The sequence below is a fragment of the Chelmon rostratus genome, chromosome 24 (assembly GCF_017976325.1).
Source record: "Chelmon rostratus isolate fCheRos1 chromosome 24, fCheRos1.pri, whole genome shotgun sequence".
Taxonomy (NCBI): Eukaryota; Metazoa; Chordata; class Actinopteri; order Chaetodontiformes; family Chaetodontidae; genus Chelmon; species Chelmon rostratus.
Window position 1 is genome coordinate 195,357 of NC_055681.1, and position 17,944 is coordinate 213,300.

The following is a 17,944-nucleotide window of genomic DNA, read 5'->3' on the forward strand; positions in this document are numbered from 1 at the left end:
TCTGATTTTTCCTGTTTTAACGAGCCATCGTGTTAAAGCCCAAGTTGCTAACGAGAAGAAGACTTTCTGTTTTCTCTTGTGTGATGATGCTAATTCTCCTTTGAGCTTCGGAAACAGTCGAACATCTGAATATTATCTAATATTTTAATACTACATAATTAGATATTTTATTACGTATAAATTACGTCTGAATATCTTCACATTTTGAAGTATTTTTACTGTTTTTAAGAGCATCAGGATAAAGGTTGCTAGCTGGTGGCTAACTAGCTAGAAAGCTGTCAACTTCTGTGCTAAATGTATGCAGTTACAGTAATATAGTAATAGATTTCTGTGATCAGGACCGATACATGATCAATACCTACATGACAAATGTACGAAAAATCATTTGAAATAATCAAACTGATGTTCAAAGCGAGATGTTACATGAGTTTATTATAGTGCTTCACCTTTCACACCTGTCACACTGATCAATAAAACCCCACTGCGTCGCTACAGCCGTGAGCTCATGTTGATACTCTGATACATCGACGACCCCCATCCTAATCGATAGGACACAACAAAATACATGAAAGTTATCCCGCAGTCTGTCCTTCAGGCCTGAGACAGTGAAGCTGCTGCCTCAGTGAAGTCAAACAAACACTCAACAATGAAGAAATCCCACTTCCCATCACCATGACGACAGCGGTCTGGCTCCCGTCCTCCCGTCCGCCTGAAGACGAAGACGTCAACGATACTGACGATGTCTCTCGTCTACGTCTCCCCGGCGATTCTTACATTCAAAGTGTTATTGCGATGCATCAGTCCAGTTATTTTTTCCACAGATGAAGAGTTTGATTCCAGAAACAGATGAAGACGTCACTGACTGAACCTCGTCTTCATCGGGACAGAGGACGAAGACACGTGGACACCTGTCCATGCTACAGCACACAAGCCCCACTCGATGCTGTCGGAGTTTCAGTTGTCCCTGACTGAGGCGAAGCAGGAAGGAAGGAAGGAAGGAAGGAAGGAAGGAACGAGAGCGACGCACATCTGCAACATTTTACACATGAAAACATCTGCAGCTTTTTTCCTGGTCTGGACTCACGTCAGCTCAGGTTGAAGTCCACAGAGGACATGTGACCGTGACAGCATTGAGACGCTGCCGGTCGACACGTGAGGAAACGCCGCTGTCACATTTTACAGCATCGACGCGCCACCATGTGTGATTCTTGAGAAAGCTACAGCAGGACGCTTATCTGCAACGCTTCAAGACGCCGCCGTCTGACACCTCAAAACGGTGTCTGACACCTCAAAACACCTGCGTCAGGTGTGACCCTGCATACTGACGCCTTCCTGGCACAAGAACACACCCACAATGCAGTGCGTCAAGATCTTTGAGTCCAGAGGCTCGTTTAGAAACCAACTCTGCAGGACGGTCCAGTAAAGCACTGATGCTCAGGATCACCTGCACCGACTCTGTGGCACGAATTCCTTCAGACCCCGCCCACTTTCACACCTGCCCACACCCGGCCAATCACTGCGTAGAGAAGGTGTGGTTGTCCGATTGTCAGTTTTGGACAGTTTAAACCCTCCTGGCTGCAGTTCACTGATGGTACAAACAGAGTTTTACAGGATCAACATGTTGTTCTGGAACCAAACTCTTCATCGTTTGTTTTCATTCAGAGATGATTCATTACAGACGTGACGTTTACTGGCTGGTGATTTTACATCCCGGGGGCCATGAAAAGTCCTAAAAACAAACATGAAGATGAGATTCTGTGGAATCTGACTGAGGTGTGCCAGGTGTGTCTCTACCTGTTCTATATATACATGAACACACATGGCCACGCCCCCTTTAGTGACCTGAACACCATCATGAAAACATCCTGGGCGGAGTCGGATGCTGGTGTAAGAACACATTCTGAGGTTTGAGGATTTACACGATGCTGCAGCGTTATTGATCGCTGGACATTCGGCCCCACCGAACCCCCACCGAACCAAACCGAACCCCCACCGAACCAAACCGAACCCCCACCGAACTCTAAAACTGGACTAAAGTTCAGACGAACACGAGAGCGCTTCAACATGAAAACAGAAAAAAACAACAAGAATCAAAATAAAGTTCAAAAACTCAGCTGCTGCTGGTCTGACCCAGCCTGATCCTGACTGACCCAGAATGACCCAGCCGGATCCTGACTGATCCTGACTGATCCTGACTGATCCAGAATGGCCCAGCCTGATCCTGAATGACCCAGTCTGATCCTGACGGATCCGGTCTGATCTGATCCGGTCTGGCCCAGTCTGACCCAGTCTCATCTGGTCTGATCCTTTGTGACCCAGTCTGATCTGATCTGTAGTGGAGTCTTTGAGGGAAACGGCGCCCCCGGTGTCAGAGGAGGGATAGTGTCGCACATATGGAGCAGCTGAATGTCGACGAGGCAGATGTAGTGTTTGTTTTCACACACCTGCAGGGCCAGGTGGGTGGAGTTTACCACATCAGGACGAGATAAGTATTTCTATGACAAGGTTTAGGGGTTAGCGTTAGCGTTAGACTTCCAATCTCATCTCATCTACTTTCATTTCTGACTGATGTGACAGTTCGGTTTAAACTTTTTAACATCAGATTGTTTTTATCTTTGTCACACCTCAAACACATTTTAGTGACGAACAGAAAAGTTTGCTTTTGTTATTCGTCATCTCGTGATCGTGGCGCATTTAGATTTTCTTTGAATCGTTTTCCTCTGAGCTCGGCTGGTCTGAATAAAAATAATCCTGTAAGTCGCTGTGTGATAAACTCCACCCACGAAGAGTCTGCAGAGCCGTGTCCATGGCAACGGGATCAGAGCGCTACATTACAGATGGGACTGTTGAAACGTGTCCGCGATTGATCGATCAATTGTTTGATGGATCGTTCGCTCGTCGCTGTTTTTGGTTTGTTTTGAGCCGGTGTAACTCCACCCGTCTGGTGCTGCATGCAGATTAAAAACAAGCGCTGATTGTCTGTCGGTCAGGCCGGAGATGAAAGCATGGCACGAACAGTTCACTGAGGGACCTGGACCGCTTGACGCGTCCCGGGACAAAGCGTCACTGCTGGGCCAGCAGGGCGCTCCGATTGGCCTTCATCTTCTCCAGACGCTTGGAGAGGTGGCTGTTGCTGGCCTCCAGCTCGTCGATCCGGTCCAGAGCCGAGCGGAGCTGCGGGGAAACAGACGGAAGACGAACTTTAGTATGTCTGCTCACGTCCGCAGAGAAGAACAGGACGGACGACAACGACAAAGTTCAATACGGAAAAGACAAAGTGTCCCAGCAGCTCTTCACTTCTCGTGATGCCTAACTTCTCTCTAACGACATTTATGTTTCGATTTTCATTAAAAAAAATTGAATAATTGAACATTTGCTTCTCATCCGGAAATCAGATTCATTGTAAACGTTTCTTTGAACATTTGAAAGCTCTGTGCTTTTCTTTGAGACAGAAGTTCGATGAACCTGAACTCTGAAGTTAAATATGTACGAGACACGATAAGAAACATCCCATTCAAGTCTAACGAATGATAAACAAGAACTGAACAGAGACAAAAACAGTCCGACAGATGACGGCGGCCTCGCCTCTCTCTGCAGTTTTCTCTTCTCCACTTTCAGTTCGTCTTCGATCTTCTCAGCGTTTTCTGACGCCAGCTTGTATCGGCTCACCTGACCTTCCAGCCGGATCACCTGAGTCAAAAAACAAACCCCTGTTAACTGAGCGTTTTGGATTTCAGCTTCTCGTGGACGATCGTTTCAAACCGTCCGAGTTTAGTCCACACAAATGAAATCAAGTTCAATAAAGCTTAAATATTTCTGGAGATACTCATGTTTTGTTCGTGTCACCAAACAGTTACTAATGAAGACTTGACTTGTTTTTTCACGTTTTCTGATCCTAAATCAGATGATAAAGGTGCTGATGATCCATTAATAGAAACATGAGTTGACCGTCCCCATTAAAATTTAATGCCATAAAACTGGAATAAATAAGAATGAAGAACTTTTGTCATTGGACTCAATCTAAAATGTCTACATACGCTGATGACACTGTTGTATATTTTAAAGGTGCGGATTGTTTCTTTGTTTTTGATCTGCCGTTGGACCAATGTGTGAAGCTCATGATGAACATGTGACACTGACATTTTGTTCCAGAGTCGTGACTTCCTGCTCAGATTTCACCAGTTTGAACTTGAGATCGCTCATTTGCCTGTTGGCATCTCCTGCAGGAAATAAAACAACGTTGGAGAAGATTAAACACAGCAGAGATAAAACCACATGTGTCAGTTAGGAACTCTCAATATAAGTAATGCTGATTGGTTAGATGGTTAGAAGATGCAGGTGAAGAAGACTGAGAAGACAAAAACGCTAAAGAAGACAAAGATGTTCAGATGAAGGCAAAGACAGTGACAGAGCGACAACAACGAACAACACTGAATGAAGTCTGATCAGAAGAAGACGAAGAAGATGGACGCAAAGACGACCAATCAACAAAGACCTGAAAGGCTGAGATGGTGAAGGAAAAAGATGAAGACAGATGATGAAGATGAAAATGAAAAAGAAGCTGATGACAAAATAAACAGTGAGTACAAAAGAAGAAAAAGATAAAGATGAAGACCACAAAATAAATATGATGAAGAAGAGTACTCACTCTGTAGGTCCAGAAGATGAGAGTCCATCCCGTTCTCCAGACCGTCCCCCTCTGGATTCTGGACTCCGTCTGTCCCGTTTTTCTGTCTCTGATCCAGCTGGGACTTCAGCAGTCTCACCTGCACACAAACACACAAATAACGATTGATGAAAAACACGAATTAGTTAATTTAATTACGGTTTAATCAAAGTGTTCAGTCTGAGTCTGTGAAGCAAAGTTTTTATTTCACTGAAGTATTTATCTCACCTGGTCGTGTAAACTCTCTCGTTCTGCAAACAGTTTCTTCAGCCGGAGCTCTGCAGCACAAACACAAAAACACTGAAAGATCGTCTGGACCAAGTCGTTCACCAGAAACATGTTCCAGAGCTACAGCGCTGCTCTTTCCTTCACAGAGTACGAAAAAAAGGCACTTAGAGAAAACTGAACTCAGGCTTCATGATTTCATGTTGTGGCTTCAATATGTTCATAAATATACTGATGAAGAACCGACAAATGAATCTGTACGCGGCTCTCGTCAGAGCCTTGCTTTACTAATGAGGCTTTAATGTGGACGAAAGTTACGTGAACTCCAACCAAAGAGCGATTTAACTTCTCAGAGGGAGCACTTCAAGGACTTCAGAGAGCTGCAGAGGTAAAAATGTCCACGATTTAACAACAATAAAAAATAGAGATGATCACCAATCGTCTTGGAACCATTTAGTATTTTGGGAGTCATTAGGATTTAGTTCATCCAACCTATCGGGGGTGGGGGGGTAAAGCAGGAGTTGCATGAGACTAAGAAACAGCTGCTGAAAAAGACGACTACAGTGGACCATTAAAACTGGGTTTCAGATCATTTCCAGGATCATCAGTGACGATCCAGCTGCTACGACACCATGTTCTGTTCCGCTCTGTGACTCTATGATCTACCAATGAAATCATCTCTTTCATGCATTTAAATCATGACAAATTGATCGATGACGAGCGGAAACACAAGCAGATGAACAGCACTTCACTTTATTAGTAAAATCAAATTACAGTGATGGTGTGGGCCGCCCTCACTTCAGCTTTGTCTTTTCTCTCCTGCTTTATCTAAAAAACACAGTAAAATATAAACCAGCAAACATATCGAACAACTGCATTTCTCAACTAACGAAACAAACTAATAAATCAATCAGCAAAAATCAGGAAGATCAGCACAGAGCCAAACATTAACATCCACATGCCCCCGACCACAGAGGCTGCTTTTAAAGTAGCTGTGAATGAAGCTGCTGTATCCTGGACATTCATCTGCAAAGCAAACTCAGATAAAATCGTTCAGACTGACTGTCGTGTCTCGACACTCTCTCGCGGGTCACTGTGGATGTAATGTTGTTCTGTGCCTGCTGGATGAATAATTAGGCAGTCGTTTTCTTAATTGTGACTCAGAACTGCTTCATAAGGTGATTTGCCTGCTTTCAAATGGCAAAAAAATAAATGAAAAAACTGAAAATAAAGGGGACCAAGAATAGATCTCTGAGGAACCCACAAGTCCTTTTTAACAATGTCGATACGATACACTAACTTTCCCCAAATGATTATGGATTGAATTATAAACTGGGAAATCGCAAAAGAACAAAAAAAAAATTCACGATACAAAAATAATCATAAATAAGATAAATACAGTTTCTTACCCGTCAAGTGTTTTGACTTCACAGGAAAGAGAATCTCAAAAAGTCAAAGACTGATAAATTCAGAATTTAAAGGCTAACTTTGGTTTTTTACAACCTGGACCTTATTTGTAGCATTAAATACGACCATTTACTCACCCAGACAACTTTGGTGGCATTTGGAGTCGTTTTGAAGAAATTAGCCCCAGAGGAGCGGCGCGTATATCCGTATAATGCGAGTACTCGGGGCATCCGTGCGCAGCCTCTATATAACGCATAATCTGCAGAAACTCGTTCATATTCCAATATTTTGTTCTGATATGCTGGTGCTATTCCCCTCTGAGCCCGTGGTGGCATGTTATCAACATCCAGCGTCTCTAGACAACTACCTCTGACGTGGATGATGTCATTACCGAACGCCGGGCGCTGCGAGCAGCCAGCCACAACACGGCTGACTCTGCGGCGGTCGGCTACGAATACGCAATAATGAACCATAGCTGTGCCAAACTACAGCTAAACTAGCCGACCGCTGGCTCAGAGGGGAATAGCACCAGCATATCAGAACTAAATATTGGAATATGAACGAGTTTCCGCAGATTATGTGTTATATAGAGGCTGCACATGGATGCCCCGAGTACTCGCATTATACGGATATACGCGCCGCTCCTCTGGGGCTAATTTCTTCAAAACGACTCCAAATGCCACCAAAGTTGTCTGGGTGAGTAAATGGTCGTAATTAATGCTACAAATAAGGTCCAGGTTGTAAAAAACCAAAGTTATCCTTTAAATAAACTCAATAACATAATAAAATTATAGAGAAAATGAAATCAACATGGCTACCAGACCAGAACCTACAGAAACCACAATCTACAGCCTTTATTTGAATGATTGTGTTCGTTGGCTCAGTGTGGATGTTTGAACAAACCTGCTTGGACACGATACACAAAAGAGAGATGAAGCTTTATTGGGAGTCTGTCAAACACAACTGGAAGCAGACACAGAAAGACTCAGAATAATTATGTACGAGCTTTTTTTAAAACTTTTTTTATGTTACGCACTAACAGCGCTGCCTGAGGTTAAAGAAGTTCAAACCCCTCACCTTTCCTGTACAATTAGCCTAAAACAGATAAACAAGGCACATTCAAAGTCCAATGAAAGCTGCTCTGGAACCATTTGGAGTACATTCATAGTTTTGGTCTCTTTTGCCCGGCTTGCTGCTTCTGTATTTTTCCAACTGTTCCTCTAAAGTACCGGCAGAGTCAAGCGAAGCTCACTGACGACTTGATTTACCATCTCCAGATGTGAGCGCAGTACATTTGTGCTGCGATGCTTCAAACATCAGACTGAAGTTAAAGTATGAAATTATGAAATCTTGCATTCAGTTTTCTGTCCGTGGTTCCTGCTGTCCAGACTAATCCCTTTCCTTCCTCTCAGGAGTTTCATGCTGCTCACCACTGGAACGACTTTTACATCTTCAACAACAACCTCCGTCACTGGCTGTGCTGCCGGTTGCTGCGCCGCTTCCTCGCAAACCTCCTCGCAGCTGTCCACGCCTCCGACCGACAGCCCCTCCAGGCCCCCGGTGTCCAACCCCGCCGACTCGTTAATCTGTTGATCCGCGACGATTCCCCCTTCCTGTAGGCTCATCAACATCAACTCTGGAACCGCCATCGCCTTGATTTCATCTGCAGTTATTTCTATCAGCCGTCTGACCTTTGAGCTTTGACCAGCGTGAGACTGAGCTGTTGGTCGCATCGTTTGATGCCGTTTGAGCTGCATCTCCACAACTTTCTCAGCAGGAACGAGGCGGCTTCTAGGAACCGTCTCTCTTTGTCTGGTTTTTTTAGCGACGGCCTCAGCGACCTGATTCCTTAATGAGTCTACCAAACCAGAATCTGATCCAGACTCCAACATTTTGGTTTTTGCAGGTTCAGCAAAGTGAGTTTCAATAAAAACAAATTCCTCGGAGCAGCTCGTCCCCGTCGGATCACTCTGGCTTTGCTTCTCTTCTTCTACATCAACAGAGTCGGTGACGTCCACCTTAAATTCTCTCACACTGAACACGACTGCTGAGGTATTTTCTGTGGAGACGTCATCAGTTTGAGGAAGTTTGCCCAGAGACGCTGCTTCCAACATCCCTGAGACCGGACAGTCTGTTATTAAAGCAGAACGTGCAGCAGCCCTCAGTTCTGGGGTTTCACTTCCTTCTCTGAAGTCCTTCAAAGTGAGAGTGATACCCGTCATTTGGCCTGTCGATTGGTCAGCTTGGTCAACTGCATCATGCTGATTGGACATGTTTTCTGCAGCGTTCTTTAGCCTCTGTTTGACATCTGAAATCCACTGATTGGGGGGTCCTGGGGCGTCGACACACCGCCTCAGCCTGCTTTCAGTCGTCTTTTCCAAACTATTCCAGTGCTTCGACATCTCGACTGGAAGGAACGCTGACTCTGGTGTCTTCGTCTGATTGTTACCTTCCAGATGTTGAGAGAAACTGTCTTGAATCTTCGCGGCTTCTCGAACCGATTCTTCGTCATAAATCCTCCATTTTTCCAGTTTCTCCAGCAGACCTGACGTTTCCTCCGCTGCTGGTAAAAAAGCATCAATCTCTGTTTGTGTTTGTTTGGTTTCAAAGCCAGAGCAACTCAAATGACCATCATCCTTTAAGGCTTTGTCTTCACTGGTGGTCATTTCCAAAGTCTCTGAACCTGTTCGTTGGTGGTGTAGAAGACTTTGAGAGGTCTTACCCCTGACAGCCGTCTCATTTTCTGTATTTTCATCTTGAGAACTCGGTCCATCCCATCCTTCTCCATCAATCTCAGCCATCTTGTCGACACAGTTTTTTTCTTTTAAACTGTCCACTGATGTCGGAGAACTAAACTCATTTATTCTATTTTCACTTCTCACTGGAACAACAGGCCCCGCCCGCCCGTCTGAACAGCTCACACCCCCGCCTGCAGCGGGCGAACAGTTTCCGGCAGCAGCCTCGTCAGAGGATGGAATCTGACTCCCCATCACGACGTTTGGTTTCTTTGGAGGCGGATCAGTTTGTCTGCAGGCAGCCACGATGCTGGACACCATCAGCCGGTTGTCCAGGATGATGTCTTTTGCGGGTCGAGGCGGAACAAGTCTTGACTTGTGGACTCTTTCGGTTGGAGCTCTGGGAACAGGTGAAACCAAATCTCCACGTTTTACCTGACTTTCAGTTCCACGTTCCACCAGGTGAGCTCCTGCAGTATTCATGTGAATCGGGCGGGTTTGGTCATCAGTCCCAGGGACATCCTGTTCAGACGCTGCAGATTCACTGTGAGGTTCGGTTCTGCCTGAGGTCCGATCATCAAGCATTAATCGAGTGACGGCAGATTTGGGCTCACACACCTGAGGAACGGCTCCCGGCTCATTTTCCATCTGCTGTTTTTTAATTCCAGTAAAAAGTCCATTCTGCCTCGTCTGACGTTTGTTGGTCAGCTCGGCTTCACTCTCATAGTTTCTTGGAGTTTTCCTCGCGCCCTCAGTTCTGGCCTGTTTGTCTGACCTCCTCGCTGGCTTTAGGTTGTCTGGTTTGTGCTCGCTGGTGGAAACGGCGTTCAGTGATCGGGAGCGTTTGTAAATCCAAAAGTTCTTCGTGTGGTTCCCTTGTGCCGGCTGCTGCTCTCCAACTTTCCCTGAAAGATCATGAAGGAGACGTTGGAGGACGAAGCACAATTCACTGGTTAAAGGTGTAAAAGAAGGACAGTTTGACTGTGAAGACGTTGGCAATTAATCCAAACGACACGACGGGAGATGAATCGACATCTTGATCGCAGGCGGATTAAAGGAGGCCTCAGGTCTGACTCTTCTGCAGGACGACGCCCTCGTGTTAGAACGTTTGAAACCCTGAACGAGATGCTCAGTTGATTGAAGTCATTAAATTAAGGTGCATGCATTCATTAGAGGCACATTTAAACAGTTTATTCCAAAATGTGACAAACACCCATTCAGAACTTTAAAATAAAGTGGATTGACTCTTTAAAAGTGTCACGACTCGAGTTGGTTTGGTTTTTATCTTTTTAACTTGTGGAAACTCACGTCTGTCAAAGAAAAAGATGAAATGTTGGCAGGTATCAAAACCCCGTTACTGTCCTACTTCCTCTTCTGATCCATAACTTAAATTTGAAAAGTGACGATTTGACAAAGTGTCTCTCATTTTATGTTTGGATCTCATTATCATGATCCAGTATCTAATAACTGTGACTGATAATCGATTTAAATGGATAATTGTTCATGTTAATTAAAGTCATCATCTAAAAGAAAATGTAATTTAAATTAAAATCTAATAACTGAATTAAAAATGCAAATTTTGTCCAAAGAAGTCATCATTTCATTTCTTCATTTAAATCATAATTTTGATTTCTCTTTGTATTTTCTGTTGACGGTGGGTTTCCACACGACGTTGTTTCAGTGACATTGTGTCATTAATTACGATCGTTATGATTATAAATGACTGTTAATGAGCGTGTAAAGACAGTTGAAAGGTGGACGTCTCACTTTGGAACAAGCTGCAGTGTTAATGACAGTCGCCCTCACCTGGACACAGGTGGAACTGATCCTTACCGAGCACGCTCTCTCTGCCATGAGGCGGTTCCCGAGCCAATCCGGCAGCAGGTTCTGCGCTGACATCGTCCTCATCATCGCCCTGCGCCGTCTCCCCGTTGGTCGAGGCCTCGGGAGAGACGACGACTCCGTGTTTCTGTTTGTGGGGAAATGAAGTCATTAACGATCAATCATCTTTGATCAATGTGAGGATTGAAATGAGCTGAGACATTTTCAGATTCTGAGTTTGAAGTTTTCACATCCGGACAGAAGAACAGACGTCTCACTGCACCGTGTTTAATACGAGATGTTCATGAACAAGCAGCAGTCTGACAGGAAGACAGAAAGATCAGCTGATGGACGAATCACGTTTGAGATAAAATGACCAAGAGAATAAAACTATTTTAATAACATCTGAAGTTTTTAATGAAGAGAACAAACTGTCTCCTCGTGTTTAGACATTAAATAGTTTCAGCTTCACAAAGTGAACAAATTAAAGACGTGTTTCTCTCCTCATTGTTTTCCAGAATATTCAGCTGATGGATGAACGACGCTCATGATGTTTGTGCTTCCTTCTCTGAATACCTTCAGCGCATCTCTGAGGCGGACAACCTCGTCTCTGAGCCGATCGCGCTCGATCCGAACGATGTCGGAGATTTCTCTCTGCCTCTCTAACGCCTGAGAGGACGAGGAGGAGGAGGAGGACGAGGAGGTTAGAAGACGAGGAGCGAAACATGGAGGCAGTGAAGGTGAAGCAGCAGAGAAGTGAAACAGGAAATAAGAACAGATAGAAAGTTGAACAAGAAGCTGCAGTTTCACCTGTCGAGGCAGCAGAAGTCGACTTTAGTTCATATAAATCTGCATCATCTCTTTATATCTGTATTATTTTTAAATCTGAATCAGTTCTACAGATGGTCTGTGCACACGAGAAGAAGCTTGAACTCAGGTCGTCATCAGTTTACGTGTCGGTTAGAGGAACCCTGATAAGATCTGAGAGACGACCTCTGACCCTGTCACTGATGTCCTACCGCCATCTTCTTCTCTTTCCACTGCAGAACTTCCTGCAGGTCAGAAACCTCCTGACAGTAAGTGCTGCTCTTCAATCGAAGGTCGGACACCTCCTGGGGGGGGGGGCAGAATGACAGGAAGGACAGGAGGAAGGACAGGAAGGACAGAAGGAAGGACAGGAGGAAGTGACAGGAGGAAGGACAGGAGGAAGGACAGGAGGAAGGACAGGAAGGACAGGAGGAAGGACAGGAGGAAGGACAGGAGAAGGACAGGAGGAAGGACAGGAGGAAGTGACAGGAGGAAGGACAAGGAGGAAGGACAGGTAGGTACGACAGCAAGGAAGGACAGGAGGAAGGACAGGAAGAAGGACAGGAGGAAGGACAGGAAGGAAGGACAGGAGGAAGGACAGGAGGAAGGACAAGGAGGAAGGACAAGGAGGAAGGACAGGAGGAAGGACGGGAGGAAGGACAGGTAGGTACGACAGCAAGGAAGGACAGGAAGGAGTGACAGCAAGGAAGGACAGGAAGAAGGACAGGAGGAAGGACAGGAAGGAAGGACAGGAAGGAAGGACAGGAGGAAGGACAGGAGGAAGGACAGGAAGGAAGGACAGGAGGGAGGGTAGGAGGAAGGACAGGAAGGAGTGACAGGAGGAAGGACAGGAGGAAGGACAGGTAGGTACGACAGCAAGGAAGGACAGGAGGAAGGACAGGAAGGAAGGACAGGAAGAAGGACAGGAGGAAGGACAGGAAGAAAGGACAGGAGGAAGGACAGGAGGAAGGACAAGAGGAAGGACAGGTAGGTACGACAGCAAGGAAGGACAGGAGGAAGGACAGGAAGAAGGACAGGAGGAAGGACAGGAAGGAAGGACAGGAGGAAGGACAGGAGAAAGTGACAGGAGGAAGGACAGAAGGAAGGACAGGAGGAAGGACAGGAGGAAGGACAGAAGGAAGGACAGGAGGAAGGACAGGAGGAAGTGACAGGAGGAAGGACAGGAGAAAGTGACAGGAGGAAGGACAGAAGGAAGGACAGGAGGAAGGACAGGAGGAAGTGACAGGAGGAAGGACAGGAGGAAGTGACAGGAGGAAGGACAGGAGGAAGGACAGGAGGAAGGACAGGAAGGAGTGACAGGAGGAAGTGACAGGAGGAAGTGACAGGAGGAAGGACAGGAGGAAGGACAGGAAGGAAGGACAGGAGGAAGGACAGGAGGAAGTGACAGGAGGAAGGCCAGGAGGAAGGACAGGAGGAAGTGACAGGAGGAAGGACAGGAGGAAGGACAGGAGGAAGTGACAGGAGGAAGGACAGGAGGAAGGACAGGAGGAAGTGACAGGAGGAAGGACAGGAGGAAGTGACAGGAGGAAGGACAGGAGGAAGTCACAGGAGGAAGGACAGGAGGAAGGACAGGAGGAAGAGAGAGTTCAGCAGCGTGCAGAAACATGAAGAACAGTCAGAGAGTGTTAGTATCAGCAGCACAAACTGACTCCGGTTCAGTTTTGTGTGTCAGGAAGTCGTGACGGCTTCCTTCAAACATGTTTATTCATGCTTATTCCTCAGGCTTATTATGAAGTGACGAAAGATTTCTCAACTCTTTAAATAATTTACCGTCCACTGAAAAATGAAATGTGAGCAGACAACAACAACAACAACAGACGCTGAAGCTGTTTCATGTCTAAGCTCTTCTTCTTCAATGAAAACAGCTGTTTTTCAGCGTGTTCACAGATTCATGACAGGAGTGGAGGAGATCTTTAACTCGTCAGGTTTTACAGAATGACAGACCAGCCTGAATACAGACGTTAGGAACAGCTGGTGGTTACTGACCGTCAGCAGCTCTTCAGTCTGTCTCAGAGTTTCCTTCATCTCTTCAAACTGGAACTGAAGAACACTGTGAGCCTGACGCTCACGCTCGAGCACCTGAAACATCGAGAGGAAGAACAACGAGGGGTGATGAAACATCGAGAGGAAGAACAACGAGGGGTGATGAAACATCGAGAGGAAGAACAACGAGGGGTGAATAATGACTGAACATCTCCATCAACGCTGTTTCTTACTCCGATAGAAACTCATGTGTCATGATGGATATAAGTATGACCCCAGTGTGACCCCAGTATGACCCCAGAGTGACCCCAGAGTGACCCCAGTGTGACCTCATTGTGACCCCAGTGTGACCCCTGACCCTGCTGGTGTCGTCACAGTGTCGCCGTGACTCCCACAGCAGCTCCTCCATGTCGCTCAGCTCCTCCTTCAGAGTTTCCACCTGATACATCAGAGTCGTCTTCTCATTGTGAAGCTGAGCGTTAGAAACCATTGCTTTCCGGTACTTCTCCTCCACCTCCACCAGAGACTCCTGAACACAGCGACATCATTTTTACTAATTAAATTTATTATACTGTCAGAGACCTGAAACATTAACATCCTCATTAATTATATTTATTATTCTGTCAGAGAGCTGAAACATTAACATCCTCATTATTTATTAATTTATTATACTGAGAGACCTGAGAATATAATAATTCATTTTATTTTATTTTTTCACCAGGGCATCCTGAGACAGACATGTGAATATTCTAACTGTTATTATCACTATTAATTTAATTACTATTAATCTGCAAAAGAAACCTAATCTCTATTATTATAAATGACCAGTGTACTATTATTATATACTAACTATACTATTATATGATTTAGAAAACTCTAATTATATTAAACCTTCATGTCTCTGATGGACGCCTCCGTCTCCACAGAGAACGAAGTATCACAGCTTCCTCTGCGAGACGAAGCTCCGCCCAGCGAGGCGAGAGTGGCGGCGGAGAGAGTCGACGCCGTCCTCGAACCCTGAGGAAGAGGAGGACAATCATCTTCATCACTGTCCCATTCAAATACATCAGCTACATTTTTTACAGTGTCACACTTTCAGAACAATAAATTGACTTTCAGTTTATTAATAAAGTTTCATGAATGAAGTTTTTAACACAGTTTATGAAAGTAACGCCTTCCACTTGCAGAAACCTGTTTTGACTGTGTGTGTGAGTTCGTTTTAACTTTGTTCAAACCTTGACAACTTTATTTAAATTCACAGAAGTGATTATTCGGCCTCATCATGAAAGCTGGCGTCTTTCTCTCAGTTTGAAACACAGTAAAAAAGAGAACAAACGAGATGAAAGGTGACTTACTTTATCCAGGAAGTCTCTGTCAGGTCGCTCCTCCACCTGAACACATGAACACACACTTCACTGATCGATCACACGCTCACTGCTTTAAACTAAGCTGCCACCAGGTGGAGCCAGACTCTGGACTAACATGATGTGTGTGTGATGAAGAAAACAGAGAGAAAGAAGAGAAGCAGGAGACAGAGGGGGACACGGTCAGAAGACACCCAGAGATGAAAGCTCACCACTGGGCTCGCACGAGCTGAACTGGCCCTGGAGGAGGCCCGAGAGCTGGAACCCAAAAACCCACTGTAGTCTGAAGGCTGGGGGGAGGGGGGGAGGGGAGGAGGGGGGGCAGAGGAGGCAGGTAGAGAAGAAAAGAGGAAGAAAAGAAAAGAGAAAAGAGTTGAATCAGTTGTTATCAGGATGCGAGACAATGAATTAGATGGAAGTTTTTCTGCTGTTTGGAGCCTCATCAATAAATAAATCAAATGTTCAACCTTATTTTTTAAAAACTAACAACAGTTAAACTAACGGCCAATTTTGTCTCTCATTTAGCATAAAAATAAAGGTATATAGTCTATGTGAGCTCTACTGACAGCGCTGACACTAACAACAAACAGGAAGTGATGTCAGAGTGAGCTCTACTGACAGCGCTGACGCTGACAACAAACAGGAAGTGATGTCAGAGTGAGCTATACTGACAGCACTGATGCTAACAACAAACAGGAAGTGATGTCAGAGTGAGCTACACTGACAGCACTGATGCTAACAACAAACAGGAAGTGATGTCAGAGTGAGCTATACTGACAGCACTGATGCTAAAAACAAACAGGAAGTGATGTCAGAGTGAGTTATACTGACAGCACTGATGCTAACAACAAACAGGAAGTGATGTCAGAGTGAGTTATACTGACAGCACTGATGCTAACAACAAACAGGAAGTGATGTCAGAGTGAGCTATACTGACAGCACTGATGCTAACAACAAACAGGAAGTGATGTCAGAGTGAGCTACACTGACAGTACTGATGCTAACAACAAACAGGAAGTGATGTCAGAGTGAGCTCTACTGACAGCACTGATGCAAACAACAAACAGGAAGTGATGTCAGAGTGAGCTCTACTGACAGCACTGATGCGAACAACAAACAGGAAGTGATGTCAGACACCAACCCTGAAGCTGAGAGAGCGAGGAGCTTCAGTGAACAGCCCTGAGGTCTGCAGATGAGAATAACAGACCAGATTTCACTCATAAAACAGCCAATTTTAGTTTCAGTGAAATTGACCGTTGAGCTGCACACGTGGTCAGAAGTTAAAGTGATCTGAACTCAAAGAGTGTTTTCACTTCCTGCGCAGGATTCAGTCTCTTCCTGCAGCATCGGAGCAAAAGTACAGAAGGAGGTGGTTTTGTGTCCACGTGATGTTCTTAGACCTAAACCTCAAGAAAGAGAAACAGGACCTGGAGCAGACGAGTGTTTGCTGTTTGCAGAGATTTCAAACCTTCGGTTGTTTTGACAGCCGGATCACGTGAGGAGCAGCCGTCATTGATTATTGATCAGTCTGAGAGACTCTGAGAGGCCGATCAATGGAGGTGTGTGTTCAGAGCGTGACTCACCCTGAAGCTGCCTCGGCTGCCCACAGACATCCTCTCCTCGTCATCTGACATCTGCAAACACACAAACAGCTTATCATCAGCAGACTGACACCAGGTCCACAATGTGTCCTGGTCCTGGTCCTGGTTCTGGGTCAGGAGGTCTTTCTTCTAAAAGTCTGACCCTCGTCGTTGTTTTATTATTTATTAAACGCAGTAAAAGCTGCTTCACACTGAAAGATCCTCATCTACAGGCTGTGAAGCACACGACCTCATTATGAGTTCATTCAGGACCAGATCCAGGTTGAGCTTCTTTATGACATCACAGTTTGTCTCTGTGACGTCACAGAGAGATGTGACCTTCAGCAGAACCAGCTGAGACTCTCAACTGACAAACTGTTAATGTATGAAACTGAGCAGTGTGTGAACAGGAAGTGAAGACAGGTGAAAGAGTAAAGACAGAGATACAGACCGAAGCGTGTCTCCGTGAGTGGCGAGAATACCGCTCACTGTCCTCCTGAAAGGCCACGAAGAAGAAGAGAGACAACACACAAGTTAAAGTGCTGAAACTGTAGAGGAAGAAGAAGAAGAAGAGGAGTGACAGTTTCCTCTGAACAGACTGACTCTGGTTTCTTTTCTGTAACTTCTCACAGAAATACACAAAGAAACAGAGGAGCGCTCCTGACAGACACAACCCAGGGACAAAACACACAGGCAGGCCAGAGGAACCTGTCAGACACACTGAGGGGATCGCTGGATCCTCAAAGAGTGCTCCTTCAAAAATATATAAAGTCTAACAAATACACAATGATGAAAATTCAAATTAAACACACAAATAAATAAATTAAATACCAATAAAAGCACAAAATTTTACTTGAATTACATTAAAAAAAAATCATTTCAGAAATCCTAAAAATATTAAACGATGAAATTAAGAAAGGGACTGAAAGGAAGCAATAAAAGTTAAATAAAAGGCAATGAAAGTAATAAAAATACAACTAAAAATATACAAGAGGATAAAAACATCAAATAAATGGATAAATGTGTATAAAAGGTACAGTGAAGTACAAAATGTACACAGAATACTTCATACATTTAGCATGCAGCTACATCAAAACAGCAGGAGCAGGAGGAGGAGGAGCAGGAGGAGGAGGACCACAGACACATGCAGTAAACGGGACAGACTGAGGAGGAGGAGGAGGAGCAGGAGGAGCAGGAGAAGGAGGAGGAGGAGGAGCACAGACACATGCAGTAAACGGGACAGACTGAGGAGGAGGAGGAGGAGCAGGAGGAGCAGGAGAAGGAGGAGGAGGAGGAGCACAGACACATGCAGTAAACGGGACAGACTGAGGAGGA

General features: G+C 45.2%; 1 protein-coding gene across 2 annotated transcripts in view; it reads right to left on the minus strand.

Annotated features, from left to right (window-relative positions):
• Positions 1–417: 417 nt before the first annotated feature.
• The window catches only part of LOC121627283 (leucine-rich repeat flightless-interacting protein 2-like), a 30,426-nt gene continuing 12,899 nt past the window's right edge, over positions 418–17,944 (minus strand). Inside the window, exons 3-15 of one of the 2 annotated variants that reach the window (XM_041966116.1) lie at positions 16,613–16,663; positions 15,021–15,056; positions 14,557–14,682; positions 14,024–14,194; positions 13,669–13,761; positions 11,874–11,966; positions 11,431–11,523; positions 10,840–11,002; positions 4,895–4,944; positions 4,649–4,766; positions 4,141–4,220; positions 3,586–3,690; positions 418–3,174 (exon numbers count right to left, since the gene is read on the minus strand). In XM_041966116.1, the coding sequence (XP_041822050.1) occupies positions 3,064–3,174; positions 3,586–3,690; positions 4,141–4,220; positions 4,649–4,766; positions 4,895–4,944; positions 10,840–11,002; positions 11,431–11,523; positions 11,874–11,966; positions 13,669–13,761; positions 14,024–14,194; positions 14,557–14,682; positions 15,021–15,056; positions 16,613–16,663 (1,290 nt within the window). In that variant the 3' untranslated portion in view covers positions 418–3,063. The remainder of the gene's footprint in view (positions 3,175–3,585; positions 3,691–4,140; positions 4,221–4,648; positions 4,767–4,894; positions 4,945–10,839; positions 11,003–11,430; positions 11,524–11,873; positions 11,967–13,668; positions 13,762–14,023; positions 14,195–14,556; positions 14,683–15,020; positions 15,057–16,612; positions 16,664–17,944) is intronic. The other variant, XM_041966117.1, reaches the window with a different exon arrangement.